Source organism: Clupea harengus, chromosome 3 (genome assembly GCF_900700415.2).
Source record: "Clupea harengus chromosome 3, Ch_v2.0.2, whole genome shotgun sequence".
Lineage (NCBI taxonomy): Eukaryota > Metazoa > Chordata > Actinopteri > Clupeiformes > Clupeidae > Clupea > Clupea harengus.
The window spans coordinates 8,491,789-8,517,053 of record NC_045154.1 but is presented as its reverse complement, the minus strand read 5'-3'; the positions used below and the strand labels follow the sequence as shown (position 1 = coordinate 8,517,053).

The following is a 25,265-nucleotide window of genomic DNA, read 5'->3' as shown; positions in this document are numbered from 1 at the left end:
ATGCCCTTACATGTATCCGAATACATTTATCATGTTATCAAGAATCATTTTAGTAGCCTAAAATAATTCATATACGAACTGATGAACAGGCAATCATTTTTATCTGTACTTCGTGCAAAGACATATGCTATCCTAGGCAGAAGGAGAGGAGGCGGTTCGAGAAATAGGCTACGTCATCGAAATGCTTTGAAATTTGCTTTAACAAGGATAGCTTGTAGATGGAATGAATGTTTGTCTGTTGTCATTTCCTCGGCAAATAGCCCATACAGTACTGCCTATAGCCTAACCTCCTCAGCCCCTAAGCGTATTCGGATCCAAGTTTGTGTGTGACGTCAGGCTGCGTGTCGGACGTCGCTCTTCCCACTAGGCTACTCGCTGCTGGGGTAGAAGTTATTAGTCAGCCAAGGACGGGACAGTTTCCCACTCCATTTCTTCATCTATCGCCCTCTGTGCTATCCCTCCTGTATGGTGGACATTCTTCTCCATTCTTCTTTCTTGGGTGATATGGGGGATCATTCCAAAAGTAAGTCCTGTTTCTTTCCTTATAACCTGCCTTGAATGTTGAACGTCGTTTGTGTTTTTAACAAGTGATTGATTTATGGTTCATTTAGTCATAAGACAAATGAACAACATCTACTGTTTAGTCATATGCACCTATGACCTAAATGCAGAGATTTCATAGGTGCACAACACATTTAATCTTTTTTTCGATAGTCTCCATTCATATGATTTAGTGATAGTCTATGTGATCGCGACGCAACATTAATAAGAAAAGAAAGAAAGATTAATGCTCAGAGGCCCATGCAATGACAAATGTAAAATTACATTAACTATCAAATATGGACACACTGACCCAAACTGCAAAAGATGTGTGTGCCTTCAAATGCATGGGGTGTCAGTGACGGTGTCAAGGGATTAGGGTGTGCAGGTGGTAGCATTAATGTGTGCATTCCGCAGAGAAGTCCGGAATCGCTATGTGTGTCGGCTGTGGAAGTCAGATCCATGACCAGTACATCCTAAGAGTCTCCCCAGACCTAGAGTGGCATGCAGCTTGCTTGAAGTGCGCGGAATGCAGCCAGTACCTGGATGAGACATGCACTTGCTTCGTTCGAGATGGCAAGACCTACTGCAAACGAGATTACGTAAGGTAGGGGTTTTCTTACTCTTTCCCGAAGAAATTGTGATTTCAGAGCTTTGGAATTTAGAAAAGGGCCTCTCAAAAGCAGAGCTTTCAAGATAAATAAAAAATAAAGAAATATGCATCAAATGTATTGGAACGTGTTGAAACTAGAACATAGATTACGTGTCCTGTGCCAAAACAATGGCAATTTTATTTTGGGGCAAATTGTTGGACCCTTACATGTCCAAATAAAACAAAAACAAAAATGTAGACTAACTTGTACAGTTATTGTTATACAGCGTTATTTTGAAGATTCACAATTATTAATGATTTAACCAATTATGGTTCAATCAGCATTATTAGAAATATTACCAATTTACCTTGGTCAACATTTATCTTCTTCCAGGTTGTTCGGGATTAAGTGTGCAAAGTGTAACACCGGCTTTTGCAGCAGCGATCTCGTCATGAGAGCCCGGGACAACGTGTATCACATGGAGTGTTTCAGATGCTCCGTGTGTAGCAGACATCTCCTCCCCGGAGACGAGTTCTCGTTGCGAGACGAGGAACTGCTGTGCCGGGCTGATCATGGCTTACTGATGGAGCGCAGCTCAGCAGGAAGTCCCATCAGCCCCGGAAATATTCACTCTAGCAGATCAGTACACATGACAGGTCAGTACAACAATTATAATAATAATAACAACAATAATAGTAATAATAACATTAATAAAAACAATAACAAGAAGAAGAATTTCCTCTTTAAAAATAGTATTGTAGGCTATGTCCAGGCCTATATTTAATTTTGCATTGAGGATAGATAATGGAGTATATTTACATAGGCCTATTGCTCATGATAATCTCCGTGTGATAGGTGGGGTAATGTCAATAATACCATATCTTTGATATTTTTCACGTAGGCTTATATTTAATCTGTAGCCTACTGTTGGTGACCAACCCACAATTCACAAGAATGTATGATTAATGATGTTTTAGATCATTCACTGAACTGTTCAGTCAAAAATAAATCACCATGATCTACAGTTTGTTTGACTGGATAATAGCACAATCGAAATTAAACATAAAAACTGTTGTTTTTTTACTGAAATTCCTGTAGCAATAACAGATCACATGCGACAATTTCACGCACTGTTTTGGTGAATATTTGATGTCTTGGTTTAACCATAATCTCATGATTTAAACCATCGTGTCTTTCAAAGAACAAGAAAAATAGCTATAGTGTCATAAACTCGGTATTTAAGGGGCTAAATTAATGCATGTAGAACTAAACCTGAATTAAAGTTAAGCCTGCATCAGTTGCCTGATTTGTATTAGTATGGACTATTGTTTATTTTTTATTATTTAATTGTTTGTAAATACAATTCACGGTGAATTGCCTTGTGTACAAATGTAAACGGTGCAAGAGTTGGCCTACAAACAGCACACAAAAAATGAAGTAGTTTGTTGGTAATAGTGTTCTACTCTACAGAGCCTGTGCCAGTAAGACAGCCAACACACCGGAACCACGGTCACAAACAGTCCGAGAAAACCACTCGTGTACGGACAGTGCTGAACGAGAAACAGCTCCACACTCTCCGAACCTGCTACAACGCAAACCCTCGACCGGATGCGTTAATGAAAGAACAGTTAGTTGAGATGACCGGGTTGAGCCCACGGGTTATACGAGTTTGGTTCCAAAACAAACGTTGTAAAGACAAGAAGAGAACCAATCTCATGAAGCAACTTCAACTGCAGCATAACAGTGATAAAACCGTAAGTGCAAGTTATTCTTGTTCTCCTACCTAACAACTGCGAAAATCAGGTTTTTCCGTTGCCAGAAATTCCTCGAAAGAATGTTGGATGTGCATACCTATGGTGGTTCGTTTTTGGAAGCTTTAAGTAACACATTGCACATCAAAACAAATTTGACTACAATCAGAATTCGTGTTAATACATTCAATCAACAAAACTCATACCAGCATGTCAATACGTATAATGATATAGGCGTACATCTAGGTATAATGAAGACCGCGTGTGTGTGTGTGTGCACGTTCGAGAGAGAGACAGAGTGTGTTAGTCTGACAAGTTTGTGCTAAATTGTGAGAAGCTCCCCCGACCTTTTCTTTTACGGACTGCATATGTCTGTATGTCTGTGTGCACATATGTACCAGGGAGACACATTTAATATCACCATGGGATATTTTCCCCGTTCTCAGGCTTTCTTGCAGACTGATCTCATGCACTTGCCCTTCCAGAATCTGCAGGGCCTAACAGGTACGCCTCTGGTTGCTGGCAGTCCGATCAGACATGACAACACTGTCCAAGGGAATCCAGTAGAAGTGCAAACTTATCAGCCACCATGGAAAGCCTTAAGTGAGTTTGCCTTACAAAGTGACCTGGACCAGCCCGCTTTCCAACAACTGGTAAGGGACATCCCGGCCCTCTCTGACACTACATTGGAGAAACGTGCATGTTATGAATTCACGTATTGAATGTCACAGGCCTTTAATCCACAGCAGTAACAAAGACACTGTAAATATAGCCTAACCTATCTTAAAATTAAGCACGAATGTCAATAAACAATTATCAGGACGACAAAGTTGTCTGTATTGCTTTTAGCCTATGCCTATAATATGTTTGATAATCGAATCATATTTATGTTTCTTATATTATTAGAGGAAACATTTTGTAGTCTAATAGAACATCCAACCAAAGTGTGTCTGGAAATCTGGAAATATAAAATGTAGCTTTGTGGAAACAGTCAGACACATTTCTGTCGCACTTCACCTGTAAATTGGTGATTTCCACATAACAGCAGCACATAACATTTCCACATAACAGCAGCAGGTATGCCAGAATGAAAAGTTGGGAATTGTTAGGGATTCTGTGTTAATTCCTCACCTCTCTCTCATATAGGTGTCCTTTTCAGAGTCAGGTTCCCTGGGCAATTCGTCAGGCAGCGATGTGACTTCTCTGTCGTCGCAGTTACCGGACACTCCGAACAGCATGGTCCCGAGTCCTGTGGAGACGTGAGATCGGCCCCTCACCGGTGACTCCCGTCCCAGCATGCTCCCGCGCGTCCTGCATGAGAACAGATGACCTCACAACCTCGAAAAGGAAAAAGGATTAATAAAATGACACCTTCACGATGGATCTTATTGTGAAGATACAGTTTGCCAAAAACACGGAGAGACTTTCCCGGGCGAATTCGAGTTTCATAACCTGTGGCATCACATCTGAAGTAATTTCCATGGATCCATCAAAACCAGAAGAAACCCCGAGGAATACAAACAAAATATTTTGATTTGGGTTACGAACCAGACTCTTCTTCTTTTAGTCTGTTTTAACAGTATTCAATAATGGCCATCATTGTATAGATTTATCAACACGTGAATAATTTCGTTGAGGCAGGAGAGAGACATATTTGTCCTTAACGCATGATCTCCGCAGATGGTGTAAAACTGACTCTTGTAAAATATTTTATCTTATCGGATGGAAGACTGATTGTTTGAACTTCTCAAGAAAAAAAGTAAGTTATTGTTATTTATTGTCAGGACATCCGTCCGTACCAGAATTAAGAAATGAACTTAATAAACTCTGTTAAGTTCTGTTTATGTCTGAGGAGTTCTGCATGACAAACATATGGACATCTATATTCAGAAGATATGTTACTCATTTATATGGACAGCCTCTTGTCATCACTTTATTGAGAGATAGAAAGACTGTTAATTAATTTACACATTTCCGTAAACAACATGCCAAAGACCTGGCAAATAGAGGGAGTAGTGAAAGTGTGGATAGAATTAAATGTTAGTGAATGAGTTAACAGTGTCCATTATACTTTGCTTAAGACTGACTTCACAACAATACAAAGCGCCTTAAAGTGATTTTTCAGGGTCATCGATACTATAGCCCGCATTTATAATTAGCTTACCTGCCAGTGGATCACATCCAGTGATTATTCTTATACCTGCTGCTGTTATGTGGAAATCACCGGCTGCATGGGGTATGAAATAGGACTAGGTTATTGCATGTAATGGCGTATAGCTTCACAATCTTATGTTTTCACTTTATGGCGAAAATTCAAAATGTATTTCGAAACCTCTGGTTTGTCGAGGGCCTGAAATTTGTACTTTATATGTCACAGAAACATATGGTTTGCACATATAATTTATCAAGTGCATTTAGTAAACACTTTTACTATAATCTTAGGTAAAGGTTTGGGATAATTGGAAAGAGATGAGGGTTTTGATTGAAGATACATTATGATGTATGAATTTATGAAAACTGTAAAGGGAAACTTATTTCATGGTGATTTAAACGCTCATTACCGACAATTTCCATGTTATAGAGCGGATATTGACCGGCCCATTGTGCCTATCCTACGAACCTGTTGTGATCAATTCCTTTTTGCTTGTAAAGGCATAAGTCTAGACAGAGGACAAGGATCGGCGACCTCTTATCTGCGCCTGGCATCACCTGCAAATGATACATTGAATGGAGCCACAACAAACCCTCCTCTCTTTTGCTGGAGATTTCGCTAAAGGGGACACCCTCCCATCCAGCGCACTCTTGCGTGTCTTTGGTTTATTTTCATTCCGATCACAACCCGGCGCTTAGAATAGCCTCTGGACATGGGGAGCTCAGGTCAAGCAGCGTCTTGACATATCAGACCTCTCCAATTTGTTCAGCAGTACGACCTTTCTGATCGGATGGGAATGAACTACCAAACAATGCTCATCCAGATTTCATGGAGAAAATCGTGCTCAAACCATACACCAAGGACGCAGCAGGGACGTTTGTCAACGTGGCCATTTCATTTTACATGGCTTCGTTGAAATTAAGATGATGATTAAAAATGAATTAATTCGGGTGATTACATAGCCTACTACACCAAATACGGGCAGAAACGCCTGTGAAAGTAATTGTTTTAAATTGCCACATACCACCATTTAACATTTTAACACAGGAGAAGCAAATAGGGAAAATCATCTGAACTCACAATAACAGATGTTGATTGGCGACTAATTGAGTTATGTCAGGAATGTAGACGGAAACAAGTCAGAGGAGTTAAGATAGTAATAAGATAAGATACAGTTGTTGAATGACAATCTACACACTTATTCCAAGCTTATTCCATTCCATTCATCAAGTGAAAGACCTGTCTATACAAAAATGTTTCTAGCTATACTTTAAAGAGAGGTGTGCACTAAGATACATGGATCATTAAATTGTATCCACGGTAGAAAGAATTACAAGGTGGTAAGACAAAATTGCATATGCTAACTAAATTTCTCAACAATAATGTGAGTGACTGTCCTGCCTGTGGCTAAAACAACCACACAAATCCATATGATAATACTCATTCAATTAGATGATTACTATTGACAACAGAATGGAAGCCAACAACTTATTCTAATTAAACTTCATCATGTGGACACGCTTATGAACGATTGTTAAGTCTGTGTTGCACAGACTTTCAAAATTGCGCAAAGGTGCATGAAATAGATTAGACTTGGTACCTGACTCAAAGAGGCGATTATAAAGTAACAGTACAGTAGCTTACAGGTTTGTAATGAGGGCATTCAATGAAAGTTTCAATTTGCTTAACATATATTTGCTAGTTGTTGCTTATTGCCATCCAATTAGTAATTTGAGCTGTACTGCGATTTTTAAAAATAAATTCCACATCACTGAAACCTGATTCGTAATCTGTTCAATTACAAGTTCTCTAATTTCTTTTTGGATGAATGTATCGGTTCAACCATTTGAATGGCACATACGTAAAAATACCTTCAGTTTATTTAAAATAAAAACTGTAACGTTCTATAAACCAAAGTCTTTAGAATAGTAGGCTACGTCTGGGTAAGCTCTGGGAATTTCTCGATCATATTCATGTAAACGTGTAGGCTAGAGCAATGCATCACCATCAGTCTGATGATGGCATCAGATGGCCTAGTGCTTAGTAGGCCAAACAGAAAAAAGGGCGCAAAATTGTAATATTTATGCTCATTTGATAACTTATAGCCTATCGCATGTTGGATCAGGAAAACGTTAATAATCCACAGTTGCAGAATTACCCATACAAATTAAATATAAAACGAAAAAAAGGAAAACAAAGGATGAAAAAGCAGGGATTGTGAAATACGTTAATGTCAATATAAAACCACATTAAAAACGGTTTGACTAGCGTGCTTGAAATGTCTATCAGCCAAAAGACTCAGATATTTATCCACATCATTTAGCCAAAGTCAAGCAATAGGACTGATACCCCTATTTATTCCCGACGATTCTCCCTGAGAGGCTAAATGAAAATAGATGTTGTAATTCCCTGCAGAGAGGCACTTCAGAATTTCTCTTGAACAATAACAAATAAATGGGATCTGGAGGGAACCTATTTCCTGCGCTAACGTCACCACCAGTCTCTTGTCACTGAACAGAAGGATGAACCGTGCAAGAGTAGGCGACTCGCCTCCACTAATTCGTCAGTTAAAATTCACAGCTTTATTCAAACAGATCAGTCTTATGCGAGAGTAACTGGACTATGGGGTTGGCTGAGTTGGTTTTGGAAACTGGTAACGCCACTATCTAGGGTGAATGGGGATCTGTCGCCGCTAGAAGGAAAATAATTGTGTAGTCCATTAAAACTGGTCTGAAATCCCGACAGTCCACCGTATATGTTTTCACAAAGCAGACCGAAGTATTGTATGAATTTCCTCTCCTTCAGTGTAAGACAACGCTGCTAAGTCTGCGCAGAGCCTGAGTGACATTCATCAAAACCATTTTACCAGAACGGTCAGAATTACCCGTTTTTGACATATTCTGAGGTTTCTTGGTGTAGTTGTATATAACGTTATTAAACGGGGTATTCATACACAACCCTGCTGGGTAGAAAATACCTCAATTCGCCTGACAGCGAGCATCCCATGAGAGCGAAAACCGACAGGATGGTAACCCAGTTCGAAAGGCTCCAGCTTTTGTTGACCGGCTGGTCAGAATACAATGACTCACAGGTTGTGGTGCGAGTCACTCAGGTGAGTGCGCGGAGTGGAACACCAGTGTGTTTGTCTCGCTCTGGCCTTGGGCCTCAGCAGACCTGTACCAGGTTTCTGGGGCTCGGCGCTCTTTCACTCTCGCCCACTCCGCACATTCTCTCACTCTTTTAAAAAAAAAATATTTTATAAAAGCACTCACACTGCACACAACCTCAAAGACGGAGCCAATGAATGGGAATTACATAATATATAAGAAATATATCTGTATATATATATATATATATATATATATATACACACACACACACACTTGATTTAAATCGAGCAGCTTTAGCCAAGACAAAAAAAGGATCATTTTACACACCCACACACAAGTGGGAAGTAATGTTTTTGTAACACTGCAGTTTAAAAGTTCGCAAAAATACTTCTTAACTGATCATACTGTAATGGGATCTAATTGAAGTTAAAACACAGATGAAGTCCATTTGTTATTGTGATTCAAAATGAACAGCACAGCCCTGGCGTGGAAATACATTTCTAACTGAATCCATTAATCTGGATTTAATACATCCTTGTTTGAATCAAACCTCACAAGACTTTCAGTGCTAATTTTTACTCAATGCTCACTGCCCTGCAACAGCAGTGTGGACAGCACATCTTGTCATTTAGTTCTACAGATAGACTAAAACAAACACAAACAGTCCTGGTGAAGTAAACGATTTAATTCATTATAATAAATAAATTATTAAATGTGACAGATACGTAAATAATTCAATAAATTATACTTTCTTTTAGTGCACTGAAATACAGGGTAGAGAACAAAGGAAAGGGCCCTGAAAAATGACCCGTACAATACATAACATTGAGATTAACTGCACTGACTACATTATGCAGGCAAGGCATACAGGTATAAGAAACACTTATATCAAAAACAATTCATTACAACAAATAATTACAACAAAACAAATTCAAAAGCAATGAATGAGGGAAACTGTTTTCATTTTCACTGCCTACAAATGTCACAGAAATAATGCATCAAAAAGAGAAGAAATGAAATGAAGCAAACTATTACAACTTCAGCCAGTTATTTTTTTTTTTTAAACCATTCTTGATCTTCTGTGCTACATTCTCTTGTGTGTTCTCCTGTGACCTGTGGCAGAATAAGTCTGTGGTCTGGCCAAGCTGACTGATACACACTGTGGTTGTGTGTGTGAGAGAGAGAGAGAGTGTGAGTGAGCGAGTGTGTGTGTGTGTGTGTGTGTGTGTGTGTGTGTGTGTGTGTGTATGCGAGTGTGTATGTCTCTCTGTGTGTGTGTGTGTGTGTGTGTGTGTGTGTGTGTGTGTGTGTGTGTGTGTGGACTAAGAGGTGTGAACGGATGCGGCTCTTGGGTAGCGCTAATATTTACCAGGGTGGAGCTTGTGTGTCTCAGCGAGGAAGACGCTATATGTATATATATATATGTGTGTGTGTGTGTGTGTGCATGTGTATTAAAGTGAATCAGTCCTCCTGTTTCTTGAGGAAAAATTGCAGAGCCGAGTCCCACAGGTCTCGGGGGAAGCGGTTGGAGAGCTCGCAGTAATCCAGCGGTGAAGAGGAGGATTTCTCTGGATGGGGTGAGACAGAGAAAGTAAGAGGGAGAGAGAGTAAGAGGGGATGAGAGAGAGGACAGGGAGGAGAAGGGGGGAGAGACAGAAAAATAGGATATTAATTGAGCTTTAAAGGAAGGGGCCATAGGCTTTGTGAACATGGAGCTCATCCCAGTCACTTATTCCTCACTAGGGACTGCACTGCACAGCTTTAAGCCAAGAATAAAATACATCAAAATAAAATGCAACAGGACATGAAAACAATTGGACAAATTACGTCCTGTCTTTCTCTTTCTCTGTCTCTGAGTGTGTGACCAGTGGTGTTGGCCTGTACAGAAGATAATGTGAATTTGCTGTTGAAGTGAGGATGGATGCAGGCACACTGGTGGTGTCAAAGGGAGGAGAAGAAGGAGATGAACTCTGTCTACTCACCTTGATGTGATGTCTTGTTGTCACCACTCTTTTCAGCTGGAGCACAGTCCTGTTGGGAGCAAAGAAGAATCAGATCACCCGAATTCCATTGCTCTGGGTTATTGAGCTACATGTCTCTTTCATGAGAAACAATCCACACAACACACATTCTGTAAATGTACACGGATGGTCAGCTGTCTGTCTGCTTTTAGGACGAACAAAACAACAAAAAAAACAAAATGTATGTATGTATGTGAGTGTATTTGTGCTGTCAATTTCTTGTTAAGGCGGAAGCTTGTAATAATGGATATATAAATGTAAAATCACAGAATCAACACAAAGGAAGGAATTAAAATACTATTGTTTAATAGCATCTTTTAAACACAGATTCTCTACCGATTTTTGTTATACGTGTACCACGTAAAGTGTGAAGGGACTTTTATTTTGAAACGGGGATTGAGATGAAGACGCAGAGGAGCGGAGAGACAGACTTTTGGCGAGGGAGATACCTTGAAGGGAGCTAGCGACTAGGTCAGTAGTTAGAACGTGTGTGCAGCCGTTGCAAGTTAATTGTAAGTTGTGTCAGGTGTTTGTTGGATGCCCCCAGATATGAACCATTACATATGCGCTAACAGAAATAATAACAAAACCAATGCAGCGTTAATTGCGCAATTTGTTTTAACGCGTTATATATATTTCAAATTAATCGCAAAAATGTACGTGTTAATTATGTATGTGTTATGTATATGTTATATGTATATATATATATTTCCCCCAGTTAACTTTTTATCAAGGCTGTCAAGTCTTGCTAATAGCCTCTTCTGGAAACTGAGTGAATTAAAGACATTTGTGGTATTTCTTATATAGCAGAACTATCAACTCCATGTGGTCGGCTCTGAGGTCATTTTGAGAGCCTGTTCAGAAACTTTACCAACCATGTTGCTGGAGACCACGAAGAGCCTCCGAGGTGAACTTAATCTACTTAAACACACACACCTAAACACACCTGCTTAAGCCAATTTCTTAATTATGCATCTCTGCTCTCTGTCAAGACGAGTTTGCCTAAACACAGAAAACACTTCCAAAGCCCGTAGCCGTGTTGCACAACAGGTGACATGTTTTAAAATATTCAAGAGTAGTAGTGTTTCATTCTTTAGTGGAGGGATGGGACAGTGTGTGCTACTGGCCAAGGTAGGTGTCGGGATGACCACATACATCATGCATGAGTTTATCCCAAAGATCAAAACATTCCCTAGTTTCCCTCGCTGAGGTTATCTTCTTACCTTTAGACAAAAAAATAAAAGAGTGGATGTACACTGTATGGTTGCTCGGCTGCTTTTGTTCTCTGCTGGTGGAGTGTTTGGACAAATGGTGGTGGGGGGGGGCATGACACCATACGTCTTCTCATTGTTTTAAGGGAGCAACAATCGCCTGTCCTTCCAGGCGTAAGAGCTAATCTCTAAATAAATAAGGCAGGTAGCGGGGAGGCCCCGCGCAGAGGCCCTGACAGCGTGAAGATGAAGGAGGACAAGTGTTTACGGGAGGCCCGAGCGGTGGCAGGTAAATCCACTCGCATCCCTACAGGAAGCCATCCATCTTAGACTGGGTGTGGGGGTGGGGTGGGGCGGAAGATAACTTTGGCCATTACAGAAAAGAAAAAGGTATAGAAAAAGAGAGACAAAGAGGTAACGTGAGAGACTGAGAGATGATTAAAAGTGAGCATAAATATAAAAAGTGAAAGAAAGAATGAGAGAAAGAGACAAAAAGTATATGTGAGAGAGAGAGAGAGAGAGAGAAAGAAAGAAAAAGGGGAAGAGGGCGGCAGACCGACAGACACTGAGTGAAGAAGAGAGCAGAGAGATAGTGTTGTGTGCCAATGTGCAGCAACGGGCCACACAAACTACTGAGACTCCAGAAGTCCGGGGTGGCTCAAGTGTGCAGAGTGGAGCTACAGCCAAAGATGCAGCTCTCTGCTATGGATGTACAGTCCGTTCTGTGAGCCCGTATTTGTGTATGTAAGGGAGAATATTATGGTGTGTTCACTGCGTGTGCGTGTGCGTGTGCGTGTGTGTGTGTGTGTGTGTTTTTAAATGTTGTGAAAAATAACAATCATAATGCTAGTGCAAAACTTTGGACTAACTGATATATGATATATAATATATATATATATATATATATATATATATATACAGACACACACACACCACTGTAGAGTGCAAAGCTATGTCATCCTGTTTGTGTGTGCAGAGAACAGATAAACTGTACAGCATCTAAAAGCAGGTACAGTGTAAATCTATGGGCGTCATGTCTGCTATACTTGGGTCGCGGCTATTTATATTCCCCACATCTACACTTATTTCTTGTACATGGCCTATGCCTGAGATTTATAGCTTGCCTAAAAGGTATGGTGTGTTAAGGTAATTAGCAGCAGCGAGCTCAAGACATACCATGTAATGACTTTGTTCTCCTTGTTTCTGCAGGTGCAGATGAATGTGTGTGCTGTTCCTATGTATGTGTTTGTGTGTGTGTGTGTGTGCGTGCGCGCGCACGCGCACAGATCTCCCCTAAATAAAGAGGAGCACACAACTCCTCCTCTGCTTTAGAATGGCTTTGGCCATCCTCTTGGTTGTTTCAGCAGGCACAGACAAATGTATTGTTCCTCTGTGAGTGTGTGTGTGTGTGTGTGTGTGTGTGTGTGTTTTCTCTCACCTGTAGAAAGGTAGTAAGCAGCACACAACTCATATCCTGCTTCATAACAAACATGAATTTCCTGGTTCTCCAGGTTGTGCTGCTGCTGTGCGAGTGTGAGGGTGTGTATGTGTATGTGTGTGTCTCACCTGTATGAAGGTGGCGAGCAGCGCACAGCTCATCTCCTGCTGCAGGATGACCTTGTTCTGCTGGTTGTTGTAGCAGGCGCAGATGAGCGAGGGGAAGAGCACTTTAATGAGGCGCGGATGGCTGAAGTACTGGAACGGCAGCTGACACAGTTTCTGCAAGACACTGGGCTGCCTTCCAGACTGCACCATAACCTGGATAGGAGTGAAAACACACACACACACACACACACACACACACACACACACACACACACACACACACACACACACACACACACACACACACACACACACACACACACACACACGCTCAGTCAGTCAGACACTGCCGGGCCACGCTGTGGCCTGTCGTAAATCTTAACCCAACCCTCCCCTTGTGCCCCTCCCATGCATAAATCTGCCACTAAAACAACACACAAACAGCCATTAAGAGGAGAAATAGAGGGCACAGCCTCCCACCACACAATTACCCACCATAAAAACACAAGAGAGGATGTGTCGCATGGTTTTCCCCCCTTAACCACACGCTCTTGGCTGAGGCTTTGTGTGCTACAGGTACGCAACACGTAATTCATAGGACAGAGGAAAAAAAAAAAAAAAAAAACACAGAGAGAAGAGAAGGAAATTCCTGTGTAGACGGCGAATGTTTGCTGATCGGGTTGATTGTGGTCGGATGTGAATGACAGACATCAGACGCCAACCGAGAGGGGATGCGACATGACGCTGGCACCACCAATTAAGGCGTTGTCTATTATTGTGCCAGTGAAATATTCAAGTCAGGTTTTGCTGTTGCAGCGTGTCCTCTCAAGTGTGTGTGTGTGTGTGTGTGTGTGTGTGTGTGTGGGGTTGGGTTTAAAAGGGTCATGCTTAGTGCAGAGGGCTAGAGCAGGACAGCTGGGGTGCATGCGTGTGTGTGAGTGTGTGTGTGTGTGTGTGTGTGTGTGTGTGTGTGTGTGTGTGTGTGTTGGTATAAGGGTGGGAGGTCGCACCAGAAGGCCTCTGCTACTTTAAGAAATGAAGCAATACCGTTAATGGAGTTCTCACCAGGGCCCACGCCACACACAGCCCGTCAATCACACCATCACATCCGGCCCACCAATATTAAACCCAAATCACTCCCAGGCCACTCTGATTAAACAGGGCATGGCCGGACTGGGCGGGGGGTCCAGGGTCTATCTGGGGGGGGGGGGGGGGTACGGCATTAGCACTTGAGATTTCTCCCTGGAGCCTGGGAAGGTGCGGTGTGTGTGGTGGGGACCACGAGAAACGGGAGGTCACTACAGTAAATTGTGGATTTGAAAAAAAAAAAAAAAAAAAACAACAACCCACTGCTTTAAAAGGTACCCCTGACCTACAACACACACACTCCAAAATGCAAGCCAGAAGGGTGGGGTGAAGCTCCCGGATCACAGTTACATAAATTACCTGAAGGGGGTTTAACAAGACTTAGCAAAACCAGAGAGACACCCTTTAACAATACTCTTTCCCAAAGCCCTCTCCTTTTAATGACGCACTTTAGGAGGGGGTTTAAGGGGCATGACAAACAAACCGATAACTCACTTCTTTTATCATTTCAAGGTGAGGGCCCTCAGAGCCGGGTTCTACAGCAGCGTTCAAAGGCTCGGTGCGGGCGTGACGTCGGCCCGAGTTAGCGACCGTTTCAAAGACGCCTCGGCCCCGCTGCTCGACCGGGGCCACCGAGGAGCTTTTCAAAGGGCAGGTCCAGAAAAGCTAAGGAGCAGCTGACTGCCAAGGCAGTCGGAGCAAAAACATTACATGAAAAAAAAGCACTGGATCTGTGTGTTTTTTTTCTCTCCTCTTTCTTAAGAAGCAGGCCATGTTCACCAAACATTGCTGCCTACAGGCTTTGCAGCAGGGCACGATTAATGAGTGTCTTCATGCAGAGGATATGAATGAATTTATTTTTTTAACTTCTTACAAGAGAGAGTGGGAGGGGGCAGAGAAAGACTTTAAAATATCTGGTTGTTTTCAGAGGTGGAGCTGGGCAGTGTCAGCTCAGAGGGGTAAAATGAAGCAGGATTCGAAGGGCTCAGCTGACAATATCTCACAGAGTGCGGACTTAATCTCCACCACCCTCCCATGCAGAAGGGCAGGGAAGGGGCAGACAGAGAGGTTCACATTCACAGAGCTGTACAAATGATAACGTCCCCTAACACTACATATTCATCTGCCACACTGCACCAGAGCATGGGGCTAAAGAGCTTCTGGTTAGGTCCAAAAACAATTGTATGTATGCACAAGAAATGTGTTTCTGTAAATGTGTGCGTGAGTGTGCGTATCTATCTATGTGTGTGTAGGTGTGTGTGGGTCTTGCCCTGCTGCAGCCGCTCTGCCCACAAATCACACAGCCATCTCATAATCCTCCGCCACGCAGCGTTCCATCTTCAAGACGCCCAAACAAATTGTCCACCCTCAAGTGTCCGCTGCAGAGAGACATAAAGCAAGGTGATCTGGCAAGGGCGTGTGGGGGTGGGGGTGGAGGAGAGCAGAGGTTACTTCAAAACCAAAGTCTCAGGCCTGAAGACTGTCCAGACCTCTGTTTGGACTAAGAGTAATGACCCCTGCACCCCAGTACCCATGCCAGACTGGGATTAGGCCCCAGCCAAGTCTCTCACCATCCGCAGGACTATCTATTCAGCCCTTGACATCATAAAAGCAATGGCAGGGCGTTTGAACTTGTGAGAGAGCCTTCGCTCCTACAGACACGCCCGTAAAATACAGAGGGGAGGAGGAGGGGGAGGGGGAGGGAAAAAAAGAGGTCTAGAGACTGGCTGCCCCCGTGTTTCCTTTAAGTACAGAGAGCCAGAGAGCTCAAACAGAGCGGACCGCTTTTATGACACTATTACATAACCTTAGCAAAGACAAAGGGTGTGTAAAGTTAACAGTCTGAAACGCAAACACGGACTAAGAATAACATTGGAAGAACAGCAGAGGACCCCGAAGTCTGACCCCTTGGCCACAGGTTGGGATTCCATTAAATGATCCAAAAGGTTAAGACTGGGATTTTTGAGTGTCAGAATGACATAAGGCTCCAGGAACAGGTCCAGCCGTCTAAACGACCAAGACTGTATGAGGATTCTCAGGATTCTCCCTTTGCAGGCAGAGAGCTCCATGAGCGAGACATCCTTTGTAATATATCTGTTGGATTGCCTGGTGACCCAGGCGTGAGTGGTGTCTAGACACCCCTCCACTGTGGTCAACCGGCTACGGATGCGTCAGCCATCGACCAGGGCCACAAATCTGTGGCTCCAACCCGCCACCCCATCCCCGACAAGATCTCCTTCAGCCAAAAAAAACGGGGAAAAAAATGCAAACCAGATCCTCTGGCAGGCGACCCCAAACAGCAGAGTTACCGTAAAGCAGAAGGGAACTGCCGGCCAGCTGATAAGAGTGAAGGGCCAAACCACATCAGAGGACGTTGAAAGAGCACTCGGGAGAGGAAGTTACTGCTGAAAGGACTTATCTTAACAACCTCTGCCACCCACAAACAGGTTCTGGAGATGCGCAAGGGGCCTTGAACGCTCCATAAATCCCCCCCACCCCACCACCACCCCCCTCGGAGTTTCAGACAACCTGACGACAATCCTAGACGGAGGTGTAAACATCTGTGAGAAGAGAGCGGGAAATTTCGGCATTGTACAATTTTTTTCCCCCTCTATTGCCCTTTTGAGAGTGTGTGTGTGTTTTTTCTTCCGTGTAAAAGAGCATCCAGCTCATCGGAGCACCATAAACCACTCGAACTGTATGAGCAATGCCACTGGCGTCGAGAGATTTATCACCGCCTGCCTAACGTCATCGCTGATGCGACCGGGAGATAATCTCAAAGCAACCCTCCTCTGAGAGTCGAGACAACCCGGATCACACTCCAGCCCAAAGGACGGCACTCCTTGAAGGGAGATTTAAAAGAAACAGAAGAGAAGAACGACATAGACGAAAACAAACAAACCAATTCAAAAAAATTTTTTAGCCTCCACAAACCTGAGCTAAACCCCTCTGGGCACGTTTGTAAATCAAAAACCTTCACTGTCCCCAAACACACCCACCCCATCCCACCCACACACACACACCCCCCACCCTGTTTACTACAGAGTACACATTCCCCTGTGCTGGCTCCCCATGGTCTGCCCCAGCAGTCTTATGCCTCCCAGGCGAGAGGGCGCTTGGTTATCTGGCCAAGTAATGGACTGTTGAAGGGATCGTTTCAACATCAGTTTAACAGGGATTACAAGAGCAGCAGCGGGCTAGGGCTTACAGTGCAGGGGAGACGCCCTGATGGTGCGTGGGGGAGGGAGAGAGGGAGAGAGAGAGAGAGAAAGAGAGAGAAAGAGAGAAAGAAAGAGGGACTATATGAGATAAGACTGATGAGTGTGAAGGATTGGTTCCGTCTGGGCTTTCGCAGGTCTGCTGAACAACATGTCTTGAAGTCCTCAAAAAAAAAAAAAAAAAAAAAGTACCATCTATCAACACCAGCAGATATGCCGAGGGTAAACAGAAAATTATATTGTAGCAAGACCCGTGTTATCATGTGGATACTGAGTGCCTGTGTGGGCTATGGAGCATGAAGGTGGGGAAAAAAAACACTCTCAATGTATCCAGAGGACCCTCACTGCCATGTGGCTTTATTGCCTTAGATAGTTATTCTTCACTGAGTGTGCGAAAGCTACCTCTTGGATTAATACGTCATGTGGATTGCCCTGGAGCTATGGCCGCCTGTATGGTTTCTGTTTGCCGTTGCAGCTCTGGGACTCACAGAGGCTGAATGGATGGACGCGTGTCATTCGGGAGACAACACAGGCATGTGCTCCAGGCAACAAGGGCCAGCACTCGGCTGTTCCAAGTGTATGGCTGCTCACATACTGTATATATATTGTGAATGTGCATGTATGTGTATATATAAAATTGTAGCGACAGTTTATCCTGGAGAGAGTAGTGAATGCTAGTCCCCGTCCCGGGAGTACAAACACACTTCACGGCCTGCACGACGGTGCATATGTCATTCCGACTATGGCCTTCCTTTCTTCCTTGCTTGCTTTTCTTTTATTTTCCTTGAGTTCTATATGCAAGCCCTCCAACCAGCCCCCTGGAGGCAGTGGCTACACACCAGGCCAGCTCAGAAGGTCCACGGAAGACTCCCCACCCCCAGACACACACACACACACACACACACACACACACACCAGCTTGCCTGATTTCTCACACACCGCACATATAAACAGAGGGTCGGTGTGTCAGACTTGAGCTCTGCATCAGCAGACTGAGATGACTGTAGAGATGTGTGTGTGTGTGTGTGTGTGTGTGTGTGTGTGTGTGTTGGGGGATGGGGGTGGAGGGGTTGCTGCCTTTGTGGGTTCTGTCAGTGCTTACATTAGCCTGAGAAAGGCCAAAGCTGCTCCAAATAATCCACGTCGCTCTCGACTTGTAGCATTCATCCTGCGCAATTCGGGAGTCCCTGACGTGGAGGCATTCCAGGACCACTATTCAGAGGAAGTCACTACACAACACACTGCGGAATTTGTATTTCCTTTGTGTTTTCTCCTGAATACTAAACTAATTATTTGTGTTAGTACAAATGTCATTACAGCGCATATCTACATTAATTCACTCTGATATTTCAGTTAATAATGAACAACTGCATAAAGAAATTTTACAGTACAGGTCTGCACCAAGTAGACACCATTCTTGATAATTTATTTTAGAACAAACCGATGTCAGATTATAAATACATATTATGCTTTTATAATGATAATGGTTTCACGTTTCCCAGATTCACATGATATCCTTGTTTTCTATAGTCTGTGTTGCCTTGGATAAAGCCAAAGTCTAATTTCCACATCGGGGTAAAATATCATCTATCTATGCCCTATAATTTATGCTGCTCCAAACGAGCAAGGAGGCAATATCAATGAAAATAATTAACACAAAGAGTCAAGGTTAATGAGAAACCATTGTCGACGGAGAAATGCATATGCAACTGCATTAATAAGCATTTACGGCAGAGCAGCACTCTGGCCCCCGCGACCCTAAACGTATATGATGAACATCCCTCTGCCACAACATGTGTGCTTCCTCCTTCCGAACGGCTGGTAAACTGGTGTCTTTTGATTTTTTTTTTTTTAAATAAATGATAAGAACTGAACCACTGCCAAATGGAGACATTAAAAAAACAGCTTGTGTCCTGGGTGGAAGTCACAAGTTTAAAGACTTGTGCGGCGTGGCATTTTTCAAATTAGCAGAAGTGCGCCGGGGAAAGAAATGAATATGAAAGGAGCGACTGCTATTCCCCGCCTGGCCATTTCACTCGGCTGTCTCTGTGTGTCTGTGTGTGTCTGTGTGTGTATGTATGTATGTGTGTGTATGTGTGTGTATGTGTGAGTGAGTGAGTGTGTGTGCACCCACAAAGCCTTGCTCATCTGTCACTTCCCCTAATTCAATCATCAGCTTTCATTCAATTATCCAATATAATATGCAAATCAGGCCAACAATGGCCAACAAATGCTAATTGCGTACATCAAAATAATTAAATTGGATCGGAGCAGGGGAGGAGGACTGAACCGCCATAAAATCGGAGGCAGTTCTTTTAATTAAGACTTAAAAATGTTTTAAATTAGAATCTGTAATCAGCCCATAAATTGTTGGGGATGGTCTAATTCCCCTGGTTCCTGCCACCCCCAACCATCCCCCCTCGTCTTCCTCCTCCCCCGCGCTAAGGACGTAACTGTCAGTGGGTGCGGGTTGCTTTGCAGATTTACCATCAGCTCTTCCTGCTGCCGGCCACTGATGCCTCCTAACCAAAGCTCAGCCAACTGTGGCAGGTTGTGCACTTGCCAAGAGCGAGTGTGCCATGCGTGACTTGTCAGGTGCGTGCCCGGCACATCAACAACAACTCTCACTTTGTGCTGCCACGCTACCTGGGCACACCTAGCAATGCCTGTTCTCCAGCACTGATGGACAGAGAGAGAGAGAGAGAGAGAGAGAGAGAGAGAGAAAGAAAGGACAGAGAAAAAGAATGAAAGGAAGGCTGTGAGGCAGATAAAGGACATAGCCAAAGGAGGAATAAAAGAGAGAGAGAGCGAGAGAGAGAGAGAGAGAGAGAGAGAGAGAGAGTGAGAGAGAGAGAGGTCGTCACACGATAAAAACACAGCGTGGAGGTGGCAGGGCAGAGCTGCATTATTAAACACACATCCTTTGTGGCTTTTTGTCTCGCTTGTTTGTGGAGAGGAAAAAGGAGGAGGGGGGGGAAAGAAAGAACACACTGGTGCTTGATCTAATGAGAGCCATGGGGAGGGGGTGATCTTTATTTACAGCAAGCTTCTGACAGGTGGCAGAGAAACAAGGGGTTACACTACTGCCAAGAGTAGGAAGGAGAAAAAAAAAAGAAAAGGAACTACATAATGGTCAGGTCTTGAGTGGTTTCGATGTAATAGAAATCAATTTAAAAAAACACAATTACCAGCATTAATGGACTCATTAAAAACCAGTGAGCTGCGATAACAGTCACAGGATGTGTGTGTGTGTGTGTGTGTGTGTGTGTGTGTGTGTGTGTGTGTGTGTCTAGGTAATGGAGTTTGGTGGTAATGTAGTGGCGAGATACTGAGCTGGGCTGTGCGGTGCGGTACCGGGCTCACCTGGTTGTCGGGATGGTTGACGGTGAAGTAGCCCACGCAGATGATGACCTCATGGAGCAGCTCCTCACACTTGTGCTGGGAGCAGTACCAGAGCAGCGAGCTGGCGATGTGACGGAAGGCCAGGGACAGGCCCTCTGCCCCTAAAACAGACTGAGAGGAAGAGACGAGGAAGAGGTCGGAGGTCATATATGGGGGAACTACTCGCAAAGCTAGGATGACTGATGGCCCATTGAGTTTGCAGTTACATTTTGTGACTCTCAATACAATATTTGACCTGTATTTTTTCATGTGGTCAATACAGAAAATAACAGCACTTCACAAGGTCACTGACAACTAATGACCTGCTTGTTGAAAGCACCCACACAAGTGATTTGTGATGTTGATGTGGTCGGAGAAAGCCAGATATCCTCTGGATCTCATTGGCCACAACAAGTGCCAACATGCTCAGGAGAAATTCGCAGGAAAATTACAGGGGAAAAGCCACCCATTAATGATTTATAAACCAACACTATGCCCATTCTTTGTCATACCGTTTCACCACAGCCAAAATCTACTGCCTGAAATATGTTTTGAAACAAACACACAAAAAAAGATGACGTGACGCCATACACAACAGCCATTCGGTGCCTATTTAAAAACATCATGAGGCGCAAACAGAAATGAGGAGAGGAGTACATGAAGCAGGGCTTGCCGTGGCGGCCAGGGAGTCTCCGCACACAACCCCCAGAGGGGAAGGACCCCCCATTCCTACTGGCCCATGAGACGCTATCGGCGGCCTGCAGACGGTATTTATTAAACATGTCAGTGTGACGGAGCACTAGAGGGTCAGTCCCTCCTCAGGCACGGACACTGGCTTCACAGAGGGAAAGTGTGTGTGTGTGTGTGTGTGTGTGTGTGTGTGTGTGTGTGTGTGTGTGTGTGTGTGTGTGTGTGAGAGGCAGTAGGGGGTGGTTGGGTAAGGAAAGTCCAAACAGTCTCCCAAACAACAATACCTGAGAAGGACCCCCGTACCCCACAATCCCTTCCCCTTCACAGTTGCCACTCATGAGGGAGAGTGTGTGTTTACGTTAACCATAGGACTCCAAACACTGATGCTGTCTGAGGCTTTGCCCACGTCGGAGCTAAAAACAAGGCTGGGAAAGAGAGAGAGAGAATGGAAGGGTGGAACAGCACTGACAGACTAGGCCTCAGAGGCATCTATACCATTACTCAACGCTCTGGGGCTCTGCTCTGCTCTTCCGTTGTTTGTGTCCACTGTCACATTCCACTTCTTTCCCATAACAGCATTAGATGATGAGAACGAAAATATCTGACTGTTTCATCGTACGCTTAATTGAGATATGTCAGCACAGCTCATCTTCAGCTAATCTTTCATCCAATTGACAATGTGTTATGGTAATGCATGCTGTGCTGAGAAAACTCATTTCGACAAACTGATGAGACCAATCGATAGATAATGACTCAGTCTTACCGTTAGCCGTTATGCATCATGTCAGCATTTTTCTCTCGTGGCGACTGGCTTTGTGGGGTCTCGGTGTGCCGCTAATGAGGAGCAGTGTGGGCGCTAATGGGAAATGGCCTTCCATCCTTCCATTATCACAGGGCGGCTCAGTTTCAACAAGACTTTCGACGGCTTATCAGAACCAAACGTCAAGTAAGGCCATTTCATCGGAAGTTTCTCAGTGGTTCCTCAAATCCGCATGTCGCACAAATCAATTCTACGCTTCTTGCAAGGCAGCAATTAACCTGGGCTCTAAAACACTAAGCGACTCAACAGCTTCTGATGCCACCGATGTGCCAATTAACACACAGGCAATGACTAATCCAAACCACAAGGTGATTATGACCTTCAAAACGGGCCATTATTTAAAAATGTCATAAACGGGTGCGTGGGCAGAGCCAGAGACGGGCGATGAGTGCCAGCTGGTTTGAATAGGGCCAAACATGCCTCTGTGTCGGCAGTAGCGACAGCCTCAGAGTAATTACTGAGGGTGATCCAGTTACGAGAGATTCAGAGGCCTTGCTGATTCTCGCTTACCTCACACTTTTCTTGGGCCTTCTGTTCGTTTGCTCCTTGATTTAAAAGCCGTCCTGTTTTCGCCTTCTGTTGTCGTTCAAGTGCCACTAACGTGCTAATGTATGGCCAGACACCCCGCTGCTCGCTAGCCGATTTTATTCGCGCATCTGACCCGGGCCCTCTCAAGAGACATCGACTGGTTGAAGGTCAGAGGTCTTGTTTCCACCCGTCACACAGGCCAACTTTGTTCTGAGAAGATGTTGTATTTCCCCTCCATCCGTATTGAGGAAAGGAGTGAAAGAAGGGTTGGGCTGGTCAGGATCATTACCATGGCAGTGGAGGCATGCCTGTGTTTTCAGTGTGGATCTGAAACATGTGCGCAGGGCTAGAGCGCCGGCCTGTAATGAGAGCCGGACTGCTTTGATGGGAGGAAACAAGACCTTTTTATGGCACCCTCCATTAAGCGTGTCAGGCAGAGGGAGGTGTCCAACATATCCTCATCACCCTCAAGAGGCAGGCGGAGTGTTGCCCTGTTTTCAGAACTAAACAGCGTGGAAAAGAACTCTGAAAACCAGCAATGGCGAGGTCAACTGGGACTCTGAGCCCAGATACCACAAACAACCACCACAAAACTAAAGTTCCAGAATTATGCAATAACAATACATTTTACAAGAGAGCAGACAGCTTTGAGGCCCTCACACGATCCCACACACACACACACACACACACAACGCAAACCGATTACTCACCACACAAACAGGGTTTTACAGCCTGTGTTACAACTTGTAGTGATACTTAGGCCCAAAGGAGTTGTAGCAGTCACATCTCATACGATGACAATTGCCTGCCTTGTATGTCTCTGTGCTATGTGTATGTGTGTTTGCCAACTGCCAGCATGTTGTATGTGCCTGTGCTATGTGTATGTGTGTATGCCAACACGTCTTCTTAGTGTTGGTGAGGGGAGTGTACTGTCTGTGTTTATTTTACATAAAAACTTGAGTATGAATACGTGTGTGTGTATGTGTGTGTGTGTGTGTGTGTGTGTGTGTGTGTGAATATGTACCTCAGGGTGTTACAAGAGCTCTGGTTGAGGTCGTGCTGAGATAGTGTTTCAGAGCAATAGACTTATCAGTGTCATCACAATTGTTGTTTTCAAAGTGTTTTCAAGATGCGTCTGATAACATGAGGTTTTATACCAGGACACTAACTAGCCTGCTACCTGCCCGAAGTGCAATTTTAACACTGGACTCATATGTAGAAGATTAGAAAATCCTTGTAAGTATTCAAGAGAACACAATGCTATCCAGCTATGTCTACCTATCCACTCTTTAGGCAAAGGTGTGGGGGACTTGGCCCCTCTTCCCCAAATGATCTTAACATTCTAGAAGGACAAAATATACATGGAAATGCCCATGTTGATGTGCATGCCAGGTACTGCCACTGGTGACACTGCAGCCCCCCCCCCCTCCCCAATTCCCATAGTTGGCAGTATCTGAAACCTTTGTGATGTAAGAGGACTCCTACCTGGAAGGCGGCGAGATCCAGCAGGGCGAAGCTGTTGAGGAAGCGCACGCCCTGCAGGGCCACCTGGATGACCGCTGAGGTGTAGGGCTCCTGGGAGCAGCCCACAGTAGTGGTGGGCATGATTGGGGCGGCGGTGGTGCCGGCGGAGGGTGGGACGGTGCCGTGGGGGGGCTCCGGCAAGTAGCTGTGCAGGAGGATGCAGTAGAGCATGTGCAAGACGCCCACCAGGTCCGTGGAGCGGAGCAGGACGGTGAGGCCCGTTGGGTCCTGGCGCTTGTTGTCAAAGATGCTCAGGGACCTGGAGAAGGGACAGTGCTCATCATGACACTTTGCAAGCTGTTGCAAAACATAGAACTGTATATGTTGCAATGTGCATAAATGATCGGTGTAGAGAAAACATTCCCCCTTAAGGAAAAGCCATGCACACTAAGCGGTCAAAACACACACACAGGGCACACTCTTAAAGTAGTGTAGAGCGAACCACGAAAAGAAGTTTATGTGGTGTTGCTGCGCTCTAATTTGGTCAGGGCATTCATCTTTGGTGAAGGGCAGGGAAATAAAGACAGATATATTTTTCCTTGGCAGTAGACTTCATGTGCCAGGGTGCTTAAGCCCAAGCAGAAGGTGCCAAGCAGGAATGGGCACACACACACGCGCACACGCACACGCACACACACACACGCAGACAGATGTTGGTGTTGCAGTAGTTTGTGTGTTCAACATTATGCGCGCACACACACACACACACACACACACACACACACACACACACACACACACACACACACACACACACACACACACAAAACATCACAGCTTTTTCACCCGGCTTTCCTTGTTTATGCAGCGCTCAATCTAAATCAGCGCCTCTCAAAACAAAGTCACAGGAGTGTGACGCGCTGCGTTGCGTTGCGTTGCGCTACCCTGCCAGGAGCTATGGGGCAAAAAGGCAGCCATGCCACAAGCTCACAACAGGGAGCTATGGGCGAGGCAGGCATGTCAGACGGCCACTCTTTTCCTTCCTTTCTCTGTCACTCTGTCTTTTTGTATCACTCTCCCCCCCGGGGGAAACTGCAGGGAGGCAGGAGACCCAGGATGTGGGAGAGGAGGGAGAGCCTTCAGCTCTGAATGGCT

At 44.4% G+C, this 25,265-nt stretch overlaps 2 protein-coding genes across 7 annotated transcripts in view; one reads left to right on the top strand and one right to left on the bottom strand.

Moving 5' to 3' along the window:
* The first annotated feature begins 309 nt into the window (after window positions 1–309).
* isl2a (ISL LIM homeobox 2a) lies at window positions 310–5,996 on the top strand. Of its 2 annotated transcripts, none has more exons than XM_042703448.1 (6): window positions 310–523; window positions 963–1,147; window positions 1,527–1,789; window positions 2,604–2,887; window positions 3,370–3,537; window positions 4,031–5,996. In XM_042703448.1, the coding sequence occupies exons 2-6, from the start codon at window positions 975–977 to the stop codon at window positions 4,145–4,147; spliced, it is 1,005 nt and encodes a 334-aa protein (XP_042559382.1). In that variant the 5' UTR covers window positions 310–523; window positions 963–974; the 3' UTR covers window positions 4,148–5,996. The 2 variants fall into 2 exon arrangements, with proteins under 2 accessions (XP_042559382.1, XP_012689053.1); XM_012833599.3 differs by having other exon boundaries at window positions 312–523; window positions 958–1,147.
* A 3,402-nt stretch (window positions 5,997–9,398) lies between these two features.
* scaper (S-phase cyclin A-associated protein in the ER) overlaps window positions 9,399–25,265 on the bottom strand; it is a 104,773-nt gene continuing 88,906 nt past the window's right edge. For 3 of the 5 annotated variants that reach the window (XM_031564456.2, XM_031564457.2, XM_031564458.2), the window contains exons 27-31: window positions 24,132–24,429; window positions 20,591–20,740; window positions 12,945–13,136; window positions 10,129–10,177; window positions 9,399–9,714 (exon numbers count right to left, since the gene is read on the bottom strand). In XM_031564456.2, coding sequence (XP_031420316.1) covers window positions 9,608–9,714; window positions 10,129–10,177; window positions 12,945–13,136; window positions 20,591–20,740; window positions 24,132–24,429 — 796 coding nt within the window. In that variant the 3' untranslated portion in view covers window positions 9,399–9,607. The remainder of the gene's footprint in view (window positions 9,715–10,128; window positions 10,178–12,944; window positions 13,137–20,590; window positions 20,741–24,131; window positions 24,430–25,265) is intronic. The other 2 variants (XM_031564459.2, XM_031564460.2) reach the window with 1 other exon arrangement.